The sequence below is a fragment of the Theropithecus gelada genome, chromosome 7a (assembly GCF_003255815.1).
Source record: "Theropithecus gelada isolate Dixy chromosome 7a, Tgel_1.0, whole genome shotgun sequence".
Lineage (NCBI taxonomy): Eukaryota > Metazoa > Chordata > Mammalia > Primates > Cercopithecidae > Theropithecus > Theropithecus gelada.
This window is the reverse complement of record NC_037674.1, coordinates 40,110,948-40,127,745: the sequence shown is the minus strand read 5'-3', so window position 1 is coordinate 40,127,745 and position 16,798 is coordinate 40,110,948. Positions and strand designations below refer to the sequence as shown.

At 47.9% G+C, this 16,798-nt stretch overlaps 1 protein-coding gene across 1 annotated transcript; it reads left to right on the top strand.

Moving 5' to 3' along the window:
- The first annotated feature begins 493 nt into the window (after nt 1-493).
- OAZ2 (ornithine decarboxylase antizyme 2) lies at nt 494-16,270 on the top strand. Its single transcript, XM_025390662.1, is given in 6 exon segments — nt 494-699; nt 11,860-11,935; nt 11,937-12,017; nt 12,911-13,086; nt 14,680-14,765; nt 15,014-16,270. Coding segments are annotated over 6 exon segments (570 nt in total). The 5' UTR covers nt 494-679; the 3' UTR covers nt 15,145-16,270.
- Nucleotides 16,271-16,798: the final 528 nt, after the last annotated feature.

Below are 16,798 nucleotides of genomic sequence, written 5' to 3'. Positions count from 1 at the left end.
GATGTGTGCCAGATGCTGAGATTGTTGATCTACGCTGACAGCTGAGGTTCTGCATTATGAGTTGAGATAACAGATCTGTGGGCCTGGACTCAGAGTGGGAATGGTGCTAATATGTGTGTAGTTCTCTTAGATTTCTGATTTTGTTTTAATATCCTCCCAAATGGCACAGCCCTGTTCGGCCCCACGCAAAAGAGCAATAGGGATGAGGACCAGGTTGAGTCAATCCTCACAGAAAACTCTACAGGAAACACAACGCATCTTTTGGGCCGCGCTGCCGCAGCGGCGGGCAAAGCCACCGCCTTGGCCATGGCCTCCATCACAGCCTGCCCTTCATTCGGACCCCCTACCCCCACCCCCACGATTGGTCCCTGGTGCGCCTGCTCGGAGGCGGGGCGGAGCTTTGCCCTTTGTTGTGGGCCCCAGTTTCCCAGGACACCGCGCGGCGCTGGGGTGGGGCTATGCAGATGAGGCACTCGGGGGCGGGGCGGCGTCGGCGGCGGCCGGGGAGGGTCAGTTGGAGGCAGGCGCTCGCTGAGGCAGGAGGAGGCGCTCGGCCCGCGGCCTGACAGGGACTTAGCCCGCAGAGATCGACCCCGCGCGCGCGACCCCACACCCACCCACTCATCCACCTATCCACTCCCTGCGCCGCCTCCTCCCACCCTGAGCAGAGCCGCCGAGGATGATAAACACCCAGGACAGGTAACGGCCCGGCCCAGGCTCCCCGCCCCCATCCTCCCTCATCTGCTCCAGAGGGCCTCTCCCATACCCCCAGCCGGCCCCCGCCCCCCGCAACGGGGCCATCCGCCCCAGCCAGCTCCCTTCACCACTGTAGTCACCCCAGTCCGGTCCTCAGCCCTGCAGCTGGGCCTTCTTATGTCCTTTAACCCCTTCTCTTTAGCCGGGCCCATCCCCCTCATCCGGGCCTCCTCCTCCCCTAAAGCCCCCAAAAGCCGGAACCCAACCTTCCAACCAGGTCCCCTTTTTTTCCTTAGCGCCACCGAACTGTGCCCCATTCCCCAAACTGGGCTTTCCCCCGCATCCAGATTCCCCAAATTGTTTCCTGTCTTCCTCAGATCTTTCTTACTCCCCTTATAAGTCACTTAACCCTTCGCTTTGAATCCCCTCCCTGATGAAAACACCCCCCACCCAGACTCTTCTCATATCACTGCCCCCCGCCCAAAGTCAGCCTCCACCCCTTAGTTCTCAGTTACCCCCACTCATCACCCTCCCCCCATTCTCTTCAGGCCTAGCAGTCCTTACACGTATGTCCAGCCTTCCTTCTGGTCCCATACTTCAGCTTTATCTTTCCCCCACCTTCCTCCCTCCACACCCCTCTCCCAGTTAGGCCCCATTTTCCCAGTCTCCTAACGTCATTCCTTTTATTTATCAAACACTGGGTTTGATTCTGTGCTCCATCCTATTGCCCCAATGGTATACCCCTAACACTCTTGGAAACATTCTTACCCTGTAAACATCTTTCAGCTGGGACTCATCCTTCTCCTTCCCCTCTTAACTGAACCCCATCTTTGGATCATCAGATCACAGGACTCAGCTATCCCGCTTCCAGTGAACCTTCCCCCTGTACCTCCAGTGCCTTCAAACCAAGCTCTATATTCTGGACGCTAGGCCTTTGCAATTTCCTCCCTCAAAACCCGACCCTAGTCTTCCCCCATTAATTAGAGAAGGGCTGCACATCTTTCTCAGACCGAGGACCCTGGTTTTCCAAACTTGCATGGTATACCCTTCCCCCTGCAGATAGCTGCTCAATTTTCCTTTCTCTGCATGCCTCTCTTTCTCCAAGGCAATCCTTCTTACCTGTCTTCCCTCAAATTTTAATATATTCCCTATTTCTGCCTCTGTTCTCTGAAACTGTTCCACAATTTCCTAATTCCCCAGGATTTTTAATTTCAGTTGCTCCTTATACATCAGAATGGCTTCCATTTACAATTTGGACCTAATTCTCTTCCTCATTTTTTCCCCAGACTTGTTGCTGTCCTGTCCAAACCGTGTCTGAAGCTCATTAGTTCCCCACACCAGACCTTTTGTCCCCAGATTTGGCCTTATGGCCTCTGCCTCTCACTTGGGCCTCATTATTTTGCAAGCAGATCCATTCCCTGTAAATCTTTCTTAAATTGGGCCATGTTCTATTCAGAATTAGAGTAGTTTCTCTTAAAAGCATTGCCTTCTTTCTTGCTTTTCTTTGCATAGAGCCCTCTAACTGCCACTCAGGGTTCCTCTCAAACTTGGGCACTCTTCCTACTGAAATAGGCTATCAACTTTCCTTTCCTACTTGTTAACAGCACCAGCCTTAAATATTCCAACTGGGTTTTCAGCTATTCTTGTATTTCAGTGTTTCTTTCCCTGGCTTCACATTTGAGAAATCAGTCACTTGGGCCCCACCTTCAAAGATTGGTCTTATTGGCCTACAGTGTCCTGATTATTAGCATATAGTTTTAAAGCTCCCCAGGTAATTATAATACAAAGCTGGGGTTAAAAACCACTGCTTCCTTCCCGCAGCTTTTCCTATCCTATTCCTGTAGTGGTTGTCAGCTCTTTTTCTACTGACAAGGGCCTAATTTTCTTTTTTTTTTTTTTTTTTTTTTTTTTTTGAGACGGAGTCTCGCTCTGTCGCCCAGGCTGGAGTGCAGTGGCCGGATCTCAGCTCACTGCAAGCTCCGCCTCAGACAAGGGCCTAATTTTCTTGGAGGAATTTTTTTTTTTCTTTTTTTTTTTTGAGACAGGGTCTCACTCTGTGGCACAGGCTGGAGTGCAGTGGTGCGATCTGGGCTCACTGCAACCTCTGCCTCCTGGACTCCATTTCTTCAGGGATTTCTTAGTCTTTCTCTCTCAGGTACTGTCCAGAAGTACCCAAGATACAATACCTGCAACAGCCTCTGAAGTTCCTGTCTCTAGTTACTTAGTTCTCAGCTATTGGCCATTTTCTTCCCCCAAGTCTCAGACTCTTACCCAGTGCCCCCACCCCCATTTCTTCTTTACATGTAGAAAGAAAATTCATTCCCCATTTGATAATTTGTTATGGTCTTATTTGACCTGTTATCCCTGCCTCCCAAGTTCTCTTTACCCTATAGCCCATCAGCTGTTAGAGTTTCCTTTTCCAAGAGTCTCCATGTCCATTCCCTCTGCATTCCCCTCTTTCACTCCATCTTCTGTAACCCAGCCCCTCTGGAGCTGAGGAGGTGGAGGCGGATGTAGACTCGGAGAGTGCTGGATGCAAAGGTGTTACGTGTGGCAAAGGCGCCGTGTGTGCTGAGGATAGATGGCAGGTATGAGAGAGGGCAGGATGAAGCACGGGTGGAGGGAAGCAGAGGGACCTACAACAAAACCCACTCAAGGGGGTATGTGAGATGGACTTTTTTTCCTCTTCTTTTTGTGTGTCTGTAGTGGGGGTTGGAAGGTGGGGTGGTCTCAGCAGTCATTCTCTGGAGTCCTCTGGACTGAGCTGGTTGAAATGCCGAGTCTTTTGCAGGCTGAGCCCTAAGAGTTGAGCAACTTGGAACCAACATGTAAGAGTCTTCACCAACTGTGAGGTTGAAAGACCTGAGTTCTGGCTGAGCCATTGTGCTTACATGTGTAAAGAAGAGGGGGTTGGGTTAACTTGACTCAAAAATTCTTTCCAGCTTCCTAAGTGGCAAAACAGGCTTGCTTGTCTCCAGGGCCCTTGCTTAGCGTGTTGGTAATTTGAGGGGCCTGGCTGTATGAGAGGCAGGTGGAGAGAGGAGCCAACTGGCCTGCCAGGGCCTGGGTAGGAGCTAGGCCTTGGATCAGGCTTCTCCACTTGGCCTGGGGGTGGGGTGTTGTGTGCAGGGTGTCTGATTTCTTTGAGTGATGGCAATCCCGTTTCCATAGCATGTTTCCTAGCTTCCTCGGGCCTGCCCCTAACTTTCTAAAAGGAATCCTGGTAGAGTCCTAACTAGGGATAAGAGCCGGATGTTCTTCCCAGTCAGTGTTCTCGGGTGTTTCATATCCACAGAGCCGGGAGCTGGCTGGGTTTAGTTCCCATTGGGTGGGGGATGGGATTTTCAGCTTCCCTGGCTGCAGTGAAAAACTCAGGAGGTGGAGGCTTGGTTTCCTGGAAGAAATAGTTGCAGAGGAGCTGGCACCATGTTTTGAAAACAAGGCTCTTCCTTTCCAGTGTTGTTCTGATTGGTACTTCCAAAATGTCAGAATTCCTGATGGTGGGGGAGGGAAGAAGATACAAGTACAAGCACCTTTATTACCCTTTTTGAACATGAGGTTTAAATCCAAGGAAATCAAGCTTCCTGGCCTTTTTGTCCCTGGATTTGCAGGGGCAGGGAGACAGTATCTGTCTAGGGCTTGCTTTGTACCTGTGACAGTATAGTATGTAGAGAAGCACTAGCCCTGGCTTGATAGTGATATTATTATCAATCTGTGCTGATGGGCTTTGAAGAGACACATTTGGTTCTACAGGTGGTTTTTGGGGGAAAGGGGGCAGAGCACAAGAACATATCAGAACTATCAGCATCTTCACTGAGTGGTTTCCTGGGTAATGGAATTTCTGTCTCTTCCTAAAGAGTCTGGTTTCAGTTATTCCTTATTTGTTGGCACTATGGCTTGTTGGGCATGGAGTGGTAGGGAGAGCCAGTTTTCCTATGATGTGCCTTCAAGGTTACCCTATAGGTAGGAGGGTTGGGGGAGAGGAGAGAGGGGAGAGAGAGAGGAGAGAGTGAAAGAGGAGAGAGAGAGAGGCACTCTCCTAGTATAGTCAGGAATCCCCCCAAATCAGAGCTAAGCTTCAGAAAGCAGTGTGGGCTAATAATAGCAATTCCTCACTCTGCCAAGAAATCCAAATTTAGTCTCAGAGCTGCTCAAAAATATAAAAAACGGGACTGAGGAGTGGGATAGAGGGATGTTACAAATGTGCATTTCTAGAAAAACAAAACGAGTAATTCATCCCTTTTTGAAAGAGTATACAGTGTTGATTCAAGTTGTGCCATGATTTAGAAGGTTATGCAGCCTAATTGAAAGTTACAGACCAGGCCAGGCATGGTGGCTCACACCTGTAATCCCAGCACTTTGGGAGGCTGAGAGGATTGCTTGAGCCCAGGAGTTCGAGACCAGCCTGGGCAACATAGTGAGAGCCCATCTCTAAAAAAAAAAAAAAAAAAGTTATAGACCAGAAACGGACAAGTAGGCAGGCAAGAATTTTGTCACTTAAAGTGAACAAAACAGGTAGTGTCCGGTTAGCAGCAGTAGCATAAAATGCTTTGTATTAGATAAACCTTAAGAAAATTTCTTAGGCCTTTGATACTATACAAACAATGATGTAATTCTATCCTGGGAAGAGGCTGGCACTGTGTGATGACCTTACTCTACAAACTAGATTGAGGTACTAATATGTAAAAGTAAAGTCTTATTTTAAAGCTTGATTACCTAGCTATCCACTCACCTCTGGTAGCATATGTGATTGTGCCTACCTTTGGCATATGTATCAATATCAGCTGTGTGATAAGCAAACCTCAAAGGCACAGATATTCTCGCTACCACTATAACTGTTTCTGTGGAGAATCAACCAAAACCCAATTTTGCTTCCAGCCTGTGATTCAGAGTGGTGATGTCATTTTCTTTATAATTGTGCTTAGCAAGAAGACTCCCTGTGGAATGCAGAGCAGCCCTAGTGAAATGACTTATGCCTGGTGTCTGCCAGGGGCCCTTTCTCAGATGGAAGGGGCATTGACAGCTGGAAATCAGCCTCTAGGGCCACACTAGACTGGAGGTGGTCATCACCTCCCACCTTTCTTACTTTCTGTTTTGCTAAGTGATGACATGTCTTTTTGCATAGGGATTAGTCATCAAAGACATTCCTAGTCTCAGAGTAAAGCAACCTGTATGAGGGAAGTGAGGGCACCTTTGGGTGTTCTGTGAGACAGGGCCTGAGAAAGAATGGGTCAGAAGAGGTTGAGAGGGGGAAATGAATGTAGAACTGTGTTGGGAATGTGGTTTTCCTGTCTTCATTTGATACCAAAAGGTAGTTAATATCAAGGCCATCTGACTTTCTCCGGCAGGTAATAGAAACCAGAGAGAAAGGGTGCAGAATTGAATGAGCGAAGGAGGCCACTGATTCAAGTGAAACATGATCAGAAGTATATTAAGGAGAATTTGAATTTAAGTATTTTTTAGATGTAGCTAAGTGGAAGTTACTCACAGAATTACTTTTATACGGAATCTCTTCTCTTTGTACTCTGTACTCTTTCCATAGCCATCTGTGGGGGATTGGTTTCAGGACCTCCCCGTTACTAAAATCCAAGGGTGCTCAATTCCATTATATAAAATGGTGTAGTATTTACATATAACTTACGTATATCTTCCTATATACTTTAAATTATCTCTAGATTACTTATAATACATAACACAATGTAAATGCTATGTAAATAGTTTTAGTGCTTTTTTATTTGTACTATTTTTTTATCTGAGTATTTTTGACCCATGGTTGGTTGAATCCACGAATGTGGAACCTGTGGATATAGAGGACCAACTGTGTGTAAATCAAAACTGACTTAAAGACAGCCGGAAGTGAATCTTTTTTTTTTTTTGAGATGGAGTCTTGCTCTGTTGCCAGGCTGGAGTACTGTGGCGCGGTCTTGGCTCACTGCAACCTCTGCCTCCCGTGTTCAAGCGATTCTGCTTCCTCAGCCTCCCAAGTAGCTGGGAATACAGGTGTGCACCACCACGCCCAGCTAATTTTTGTATTTTATGTAGAGACGGGGTTTCACCGTGTTGACCAGGATGATCTCGATCTCTTGACTTTGTGATCTGCCTGCCTCTGCCTCCCAAAGTGCTGGGATTACAGGCGTGAGCCACTGCGCCCAGCTGGAAGTGATTCTTTAACAGAAGATCCTTTACTTTTATCAAGAGACTTAAGGGTTAATTCTAAATAGTAAGTACCCTAGAGATTTAGAAATAGCATTTGAATTATAAAAATTTTATTTACCATCATCATTGCCCAGCTATACATCTGCTGCATACACTGCCTATCTGTAGTCAGTGTGTGAAACTGTAACCTGCTAAGGGCATTTCATACAACAGTTTCACAGACACTTTAGAGACAGCAGGATGTGATATGTTAGTAGCACTCATATGTATTCTGAGGAGTGTTTCCAAGGGCATGTCCTATCACTGAGAAAATAAAAGGCACTAACAGATTGACTCTAATGTTCCATCTCTCTTCCGAATTGCCTTGTATGCTGGATACCTGACACGTTAGTTTCCAGCATGGTGTATTTCTTTTTTCTCCTGCAAAGCAGGACCAGCCCAGCTGGATGTTTGGGTTCAGTCTGATACATTTGATTCTCCTTAATCAGCCTGATCTTTTCAGCCTCTGAAAAGGACTGAGCTGCCTTTTTTTTTTTTTTTTTTTTTTTTTTTTTGAGACAGAGTCTCGCTCTGTCACCCAGGCTGGAGTGCAGTGGTGCGATCTCAGCTCACTGCAGCCTCTGCCTCCCTGGTTCAAGCATTTCTCCTACCTCAGCCTCCCAAAGTTCTGGGATTACAGGCATGAGCCACCATGCCCAGCCTGTTTCTTAAATCATCCTTTCGGTGGTTGAGATTAAACCATGCCTGCCCTCAAGTGGTGTGACCAGGAGATGAGGAAGGATTGGAAAAAGCTGGGGATAGGAGCCAGTTAGAAACAAGACTAAACTGAATATGAAACCCAACCTGGTTTGGATCTTAGGATAGGAATACTTGTATTTAGAAGTCACTGTCTGTTGTGCTTAAATTCTTCCAGGATTCACTATTCCTAATGAGCTTGGTGGCGGATCTTTAATACCATTTGAACACTAAAGCCATTATTAGAAGAGAAGGCCATTACTGGGTAATTTCATGCCCCTTAATGTCTTTAACTACCACATACGTACCCATCCGCCTTCCTTTCTCACTTTAGAAATGACAGGTTTTTTGGAAGAGAAGCAATTTGCCATTCACAGCAAGTAACTAATAACAGATGCTTTATGTGGACGATGAAGATAATTATTGTGATCTACTGTCTACTAAGCTTATCCCAAACCCCAGCTGTTTCTTTTAGGGAACTGGAACTAGTTCCCAGAGTGGGGGCTTGAAACACCCCTCCACCCCCACTCACATACACACTCGCTTTCCTGCACAGATTTATGGGGGAGGAGCAGAGCCTCCAGGATCCTTGTATGTGAGAGTGGGGAAGTAAATTACATGTTACCATGGCGTAGATATCTTGCATTTATTTGAAGAGGAGAGAGATCAGGAAACCAGAAATATCACAAGCCCCACTGCTAAATATGACTAGCTTAAAAAAAGAAATATCACAAGCTCATAGATTAGTGCTGGACACAGGGTAGGCCGGCTCCAGGGATTATTTCTAGGAAGACAAAGGGGATTATGGTCTAAAAACAATATCCTCACTTTATTCTCTTCATTTCAGTGAGTTGGCCCCGTTGCTTCTGCTGTTTGCAAGTAAAAATTAGCTAAGAATCAAGATGGTAGTTGGAATGCAGGGCAGAGGTTGAATGTAGCTCGCTCATCTAAAGACCATTTGAGGAATAATTCCTTTGGAAGTAGGAGCCTGGCACCAGAATTCTAGAATTGCAAGGGCCTTGGTGATTGATAGGGTTATGCTGTGAACCTAATTAATTCTCCTCGTATACAAGATGATAATCTGTCTATCTCAGAGGGGTTTGCCCCATCTTTGGCTAACTCCATTGACCAATAGAAGCAAATCAGCTTTCTCCAGTGGCCCAACCCTCCTCATGCCCCTGCAGGAACCTCAGCACAGGCCAGAAGTGGTCATTGGAGAATGAGAAGGGAATCATATGATGTGGTGCATGTGTGTGCATTTGCTTGGGGAAACTCCCCCCCGTCCCCAACCCCTGTCTTATTTTTTCTAGTCTGGACACTGTTATTCTGCCCCTTAACACATTGGAAGGGGGAATCACAATAGCTCATTGTCCCCAGCAGAAAATAACTCCTGTCTTGAAAACAGTAGCATAGTCCTCTGTTAAGCCCTTTCTGTTTGTTTGTTTTTGTTTTTTTGAGACAGAGTTTTGCTTTTGTTGCCCAGGCTGGAGTGCAGTGATGTGGTCTTTGCTCACTGCAACCTCCACTTCTCAGGTTCAGGGGATTCTCCTGCCTCAGCCTCCTTAGTAGGTTGGATTACAGGCACGCGCTACCACACCCAGCTAATTTTTGTATTTTCAGTAGAGATGGGGTTTCACCATGTTGGCCAGGCTGGTCTCAAACTCCTGACCTCAGGTGATCCACCCACCTCGGCCTCCAAAACTGCTGAGATTACAGGTGTGAGCCACTGCGCCTGGCCATTTTGTTTTGAGCTGAAGTTTTACTCTGTCACCCAGGCTAGAGTACAGTGGCACAATCTTAGCTCACTGCAGCCTCCGCCTCCCAGGTTCAAGCGATTCTTCTGCATCAACCTCCTGAGTAGCTGGGTCTACAGGTGCACACCACACCTGGCTAAATTTTTTTTTTTGTATTTTTAGTAGAGATGGGGTTTCACCATATTGGCCAGGCTGCTCAAACTCCTGTCCTCAAGTGATCCACCTGCCTCAGTCTCCCAAAGTGTTGGGATTACAGGCATGAGCCACCGCGCCCAGTTCAGCCCTTTCTGTTAACAGCTGTTGGCGAGGCCAAGAGTGGAGGAGGTGAGGATGACCTGAGGTTTTCCAGAGGAGGGAAGAGGTGGATATGTGGTTACAGCCCTAGATTTTTTTTTTTTTTTTTTTTTTTTTGGAGGAGGAGTCTGGCTCTGTCACCCAGGCTAGAGTGCAGTGGCGCAATCTTGGCTAACTGCAGCCTCCACCTCCTGGGTTCAATAAATTCTTCTGCCTCAGCATTTTGAATACCTGGGATTACAGGCGCCTGCCACCACATCCAGCTAATTTTTGTACTTTTAGTAGAGATGGGGTTTTGCCATGTTGGCCAGGCTGGTCTTGAACTCCTGAGCTCAAGTGATCCTCCCTCTTTGGCCTCCCAAAGTGCACCCCTAGATAATGACGCTGCTCCTCACCCATGGACACTTTTGTGGGAAATCCATTTCTCAAAGAAATTTCCAAGTATACTTGTAGGCCTCCATTTGAAATCTTTGAGAGAACAGACCCTAGGAGCTGAGCAGTGATGGATTTGGACTTCCATTTTCAGCTGGAGTGCAGATACAGTTCTGCTAATAGGACTGCCCCTTTGGTTATTGTACCATTGCCATGTTAAGTGTGAGTTCAGTTTGTTGTTCTTCATTTAGGAGGGTCCAAAATTGGCATGCCATGCTATATAAAGCAAAGGACAGTGTGAAGAATAGTTACCTCACACCATTTTACAATGGCTTTCGGGGGAAAAAAGCCCTAATTTACAGCATTTGGGGACTTTTGCAGTATAAATACTCCTCCTCTGGCCAATTCAAGGTACCAACATGACATCATTAAACACATACTTGGGAAGAGATGTGCACGATTGTGTGAGCTGGCCCCAGCACACCACTGCAGTACCCCCTGTATGTGTCCACTGCATTCCAGCTGCTCTGAGGCTGATGTGTGGTGGCTGGGAAGCAGGCCTGTTGCTGAGTCGTGGTGTGTACACGCACACACAATATACCTCTTTCTCTGCTTCACTTGCCCTTGGCCTAGGGAATGAACTACATCTCAGCCTAAGGAACCACTAAAAATTGGATTCAAAGACAGTTGAGCAGATCTACAGCCCTGTTGGGTCCATCCGAAAATCAAGGTGGCCAGTAAGGTGACAGGGAGCTCCTTTAGGAGCCTTTTACCTGCTATAATCTGATTATTGGATTCCTTACCCAGGTCATAGCATGCATCCTCTCCCAGCACATACCCTGCTCCCAGCACATCTGAATTTCTGTTCTGACCACATCACTATTACCTGACCTCCCACGCTCAGGTCACAAAAGGATCAGCAAAGAAGGGCAAGAAGGCCCCGCATTTGGTGGCATACCAGGGGCAAATCAGATATCACAGTATTCTATGTACTATTGTGTACCTCTGCTCTGAGAGCTAAATCCCTGGATTGTTTTATTCTTAACCGTCAAGGGATTTAGTTAAATGATTTCTCACTCCAGCCGGGTGTGGTGGCTCACGCTTGTAATCGCAGCACTTTGGGAGGTTGAGGCCGGTGGATGACTGGAGGTCAGGAGTTTGAGACCAGCCTGACCAACATGGTGAAACCCCGTCTCTACTAAAAAATACAAAATTAGCCAGGCGTGGTGGCACATGCCTATAATCCCAGCTACTTGGGAGGCTGAGGCAGGAGAATCACTTGAACCTGGGAGGCGGAGGTTGCAGTGAGCCAGGTTCGTGCCAGCTTGGCCCTCCTGAGACTCCTTCCCCATGCGTCTGCAACACGGTGGGTTCCCCCTAAGACAGCAGTATAGTTCTGGAAGCTGAAGCCCACAGGACTGGGGCAGTTGGGGAGCCTTCATAAGCCTTCCCTTGTTTAGAGAGAGCCGGGATGGATGGGGGTGGGATTTGAGTTATACCTTTACATCTTGGCCGGGCGCCGTGGCTTACGCCTGTAGTCCTAGCACTTTGGGAGGCTGAGGTGGATGGATCACGAGGTCAGGAGTTCGAGACCAGCCTGGCCAACATGGTGAAACCCCATCTCTACTAAAAATACAAAAATTAGCTGGGTGTGGTGGCATGCGCCTGTAGTCCCAGCTCCTCGGGAGGCTGAGGCAGGAGAATTGCTTGAGCTTGGGAGGTAGAGGTTGCAGTGAGCCGAGATCATGCCATTGCACTCCAGTCTGGGCGACACAGTGAGACTCCGCCTCAAAAAAAAAAAAAAATCTTAAAGTCTTGGTGTTTACTGTCTCATTCTCTCTGTCTCTTACAGTAGTATTTTGCCTTTGAGTAACTGTCCCCAGCTCCAGTGCTGCAGGCACATTGTTCCAGGGCCTCTGTGGTGCTCCTGATGCCCCTCACCCACTGTCGAAGATCCCCGGTGGGCGAGGGGGCGGCAGGGATCCTTCTCTCTCAGCTCTAATATATAAGGTAAGGAGGACCCTGGGATGGAAGGCTGGGTGTGGAGCCTTCTCAGACTCCACTGAGCTGCTGCTCAAGGGCAGTAATCATTTTCTGTAGTCCTCTGGCTCTTAGCCTAGGCCAGTGGGGGTACTGTGAAGGACTCTTTCAGCTGAGGCTGTTGCATGGCTTATTGGGAATACTAGAGGAAAGATAACAGCACTATTTGTTGCCTTTTAATCTGCTGTAATTGAGGCCCAGAAGTTAGTTTAGCTTCTCACTAAGACTGGGATAGGTTAGCAGGGTAGCTGAATTCTGGGCTTTTAGGATTGTGCCCAAGGGAGGTAACACAGAAGATAACACGGACCCTACAGTCCACTTGGAATCAGACTTTGGCTGACTGGGGCTCCAGCCAAACCCTCACACATATCATCATTTGTTTTTGATGTTTCCCTTTCTGACAGGGAAGGAAAAGAACATGGTGTTGGGGGAAAGTGTGGGCTTTCAAGTCAGGGAGACCTGGGTTTGAATCTCATCTCTGCCATTCACTGTCTTTGGAGCCTCGGGTCAGTTGCTTCATTATTCTCAGACTTAAAGTGGAGTTGTTAATTACCATCTGAAGTGCTTGTCATGGTGATAAAGGTAAATATATGGGACAGCACTTTGTACTTGGCACCTAGTGGACAATTGGTAAATATTTCCCTTCCTACCTTGCTAGCTTTTACTACCATCAACTGGTTTTAGTTTCTGGTAAGTGACAGCTCCTTTTAGCCATCATGACACTCTGCATTTTCAGCATGGCCTCTATCCCACGCTACCCTGAGACTGGCCTAAGGGGACTCCCGGCATCACCTAGATTAGGGAGTGGATGATATGGCCAGAAGCAGTAGTGACCTGGTCCTCTGCCCTGCTTTCCTTCCCAGGACGAGAAGCTCACTGTGACCCAGGACCTCCCTGTGAATGATGGAAAACCTCACATTGTCCACTTCCAGTATGAGGTCACCGAGGTGAAGGTCTCTTCTTGGGATGCAGTCCTGTCCAGCCAGAGCCTGTTTGTAGAAATCCCAGATGGATTATTAGCTGATGGGAGCAAAGAAGGGTAAAGAGCCAAATGCTGGGGAAGGGAAAGGAGTTCCCATTCCAGAGAAGAGTATATGTTTACTGTGGGTAACAGAATTGTAGGGGAGTCTGTGCCTTCTCCCTTAGCTCTAGACTCCCCAAGCAGATACCGTTTTGTAACAGGTTATTTTTAGCCAGTAAGACAGGCCTGCTCTAGGTTATAATTAAAGCAGATTGTTATCACATTAACCAAATGCCTGCCGGTTAATCGCCCCATGGTTCACTCTTCCCAGCAGACACTAAATCCCCCTTTAGCTACACAGTGGTATAGTTTAAAAGGCCAGGAAGCAAAGAGAAGTACTTAGGCCCATTACCACCTTCCTAGACCTCTCCCCTCCCATTCACACCCCACCCAGGAAGCTCAGAGGTAAGTGGGATTTCATTGGATTGGGCAAAGACCCTCCGAGCGGCCAGGAAGCTCAGAGGTAAGTGGGATTTCATTGGATTGGGCAGACTCTCCAGGAGGCCAAGATGTGTAAGAAATGTCCTGGGGACAGAGTTCCCGAGTGGTCCCAGCCTCTTTAGAAAATCCTTTTAGGCTGTGTTAGAGCCCAGAGTGTCACTCTCAGTGGCAGGTGATCATATCGAACTTGGCAATCTGGCGGACACCTGAAGAACTGGGTTTTCTTTCTTTTTTTTTTTTTTTTTTTGAGACTGAGTCTGGCTCTGTCGCCCAGGCTGGAGTGCAGTGGCCGGATCTCAGCTCACTGCAAGTTCCGCCTCCCGGGTTTACGCCATTCTCCTGCCTCAGCCTCCGGAGTAGCTGGGACCACAGGCGCCCGCCACCTCGCCCGGCTATTTTTTTGTATTTTTTAGTAGAGACGGGGTTTCACCATGTTAGCCAGGATGGTCTCGATCTCCTGACCTTGTGATCCACCCGTCTCAGCCTCCCAAAGTGCTGGGATTACAGGCTTGAGCCACCGCGCCCGGCAAGAACTGGGTTTTCTTTCTAGGCCCCAAACTCTGTCTTGTGAATAGCATTACTTAAGATGGGTAGTGTTGCTTTCAGATGAAGAACTCCCATTACAGGAAAAGTCAATAACATTTTTCTCAGGTGCTGTGGCCCTTTTTTTTTTTTTTTCTGAATTCAAGGCTCTTGAGGTCTTGACATAGGAATCTTCCTCCTGGAGCTTCTGCATTTTTTTTTTTTTTTTTTTTTTGAGACAGAGTCTCGCTTTGTTGCCCAGGCTGGAGTGCAGTGGCACAATCTCGGCTCACTGCAAGCTCCACCTCCCGGGTTCACGCCATTCTCCTGCCTCAGCCTCCGGAGTAGCTGGGACTACAGGTGCCCGCCACCACACCTGGCTAATTTTTTGTATTTTTACTAGAGGTGGGGTTTCACCGTGTTAGCCAGGATGGTCTTGATCTCCTGACCTCATGATCTGCTCGCCTTAGCCTCCCAAAGTGCTGAGATTACAGGCGTGAGCCACCACACCCCGCCCGGAGCTTCTGCATTTATACTGCTGGTTGTAGGCCTCAGAAAAGCCTTTGGGTTGGTGGGGGTGGGGTGTGAATGGGAGGGAGGTCTAGGAAGGTGGCGATGGGCCTCAGTACTTCTCTTTGCTTCCTGCAGATTGTTAGCACTGCTAGAGTTTGCTGAAGAGAAGATGAAAGTGAACTATGTCTTCATCTGCTTCAGGAAGGGCCGAGAAGACAGAGGTGAGGAGTCAGAGCGGCCTGAGCCTTATAGCCCAGACAGTGGGGCCTGGGGGAGAGAAGGGAGCACCTCCACAATGAGGTGGGACTCTTGAATTTGCCTTTCAAACCCTGGGAAATCATGGTGGGAGGTCAAGTGCCCAAAGGGTTAGTAAAAGCCTAGTGCTTATTTGTTCCATCTTTGTTTGGGGTTTTGATTTCAGCCTACCCTGTGTTTCTCATCAGACTTTTTAACACTCTGTCTTCTGCAGCTCCACTCCTGAAGACCTTCAGCTTCTTGGGCTTTGAGATTGTACGTCCAGGCCATCCCTGTGTCCCCTCTCGGCCAGATGTGATGTTCATGGTTTATCCCCTGGACCAGAACTTGTCCGATGAGGACTAATAGTCATAGAGGATGCTTTGCCCAAGAGCCACAGTGGGGGAAGAGGGGAAGTTAGGCAGCCCTGGGACAGACGAGAGGGCTCCTCGCTGTCTAGGGAAGGACACTGAGGGGCTCAGGATGAGGGTTGCCTATTGTGTTCTCGGAGTTGACTCGTTGAAATTGTTTTCCATAAAGAACAGTATAAACATATTATTCACATGTAATCACCAATAGTAAATGAAGATGTTTATGAACTGGCATTAGAAGCTTTTTAAACTGCGCTGTGTGATGTGTTCTATCTAGCCTAGGGGAGGACAATGCCTAGAGGGGGAGGGACTGTCTGGGTTCAGGGGCATGGCCTGGAGGGCTGGTGGGCAGCACTGTCAGGCTCAGGTTTCCCTGCTGTTGGCTTTCTGTTTTGGTTATTAAGACTGTGTATTTTCTTTCTTTGCTTCCTGTCACCCCAGGGGCTCCTGAGTATAGGCTTTTCAGTCCCTGGGCAGTGTCCTTGAGTTGTTTTTTGACACTCTTACCTGGGCTTCTCTGTGTGCATTTGTGTCTGCCCTGGAGTAAGCAGGTCAGACCCCTCCTTCTTTACAGCTTAGTGTTATTCTGGCATTTGGTTAAGCTGACTTAATCTGTTTAATGTTATCAGTACATTTTAAATAGGGGCATTGAAATTTATTCCCACCACCAGGGCTTTTTAGGGGGATGCCTGGGCCATAAAAACACTAGCCAAACTCTAATTCTCAAATCACTGCCAGGAGTTATTGCTCCTGGCTGCAGGCCCAGGCCCGAAGGTCTCCTTCCTGGGTGTCACAAAGAGCAGAGAGGAAGAGGAATATATAGCAACTCAGGGCCTGGGAATTGTGGGGGAATCTGTTCTTAGGGACTGGATGCCTCTGGCTGGCTGAGCATAGCACTAGCTGCCTCCCCACCAGGTTCTGAGTAGTGCCTGAGACCCTGCTCTGCAGGGCCTAGGGTAGCGCTGGGAGTGTAGAAGTGGCCTGCCCTTAACTGTTTTCACTAAACAGCTTTTTCTAAGGGGAGAGGAAGTGGGAAGAGATCTAGATTTGGTGAGGGGGACGGGGATGTCAGGGAGGCAAGTGTGTTGTGTTACTGTGTCAATAAACTGATTTAAAGTTGTGGTTGGTCTATTCTTTATTTCTCAACTAGGACCAACTCCCTACCAAACTGTTTTGAGTCCAGAGCCTAATAGAGGTATGGTGCATGCTCCTTGGGAAAAAAAGCTGCAGTGTAGGAGGACAGATAAACTGGCCTAGGTCTCTGGGGCCATATTACACTGTGAAATGCAGGGTTGCTAGGAGTCTGAGACTCACTGCCAGAGCCCCCTGGAGAGACAGATGTGTACACATCAGCTTCATCTAGGAGAGGCTATACCCAAGATCCAATCTGCTCTTAGCTCTTCCTTTTCTATAAAAGGCTGGGGAGGTTGGGTCCTGAAACTGGGTTTTGGCGCATGGAGCTCCTGACATTTCCATTCCTGAGGTCTTTGAAGGGTGCAGCACACACCTTCCTTAATCTAGTTTTCTCCTTTTGGAGCTCAGTGTCCTAAGGTGTGGTTTCCAGTCCCCCACACCACAGCCTGATGAATAAGCTCTCAGTGGCACCCAGGGGGCTGGAATCCTCCTCACCACAGTTTTTTAAATTTCTC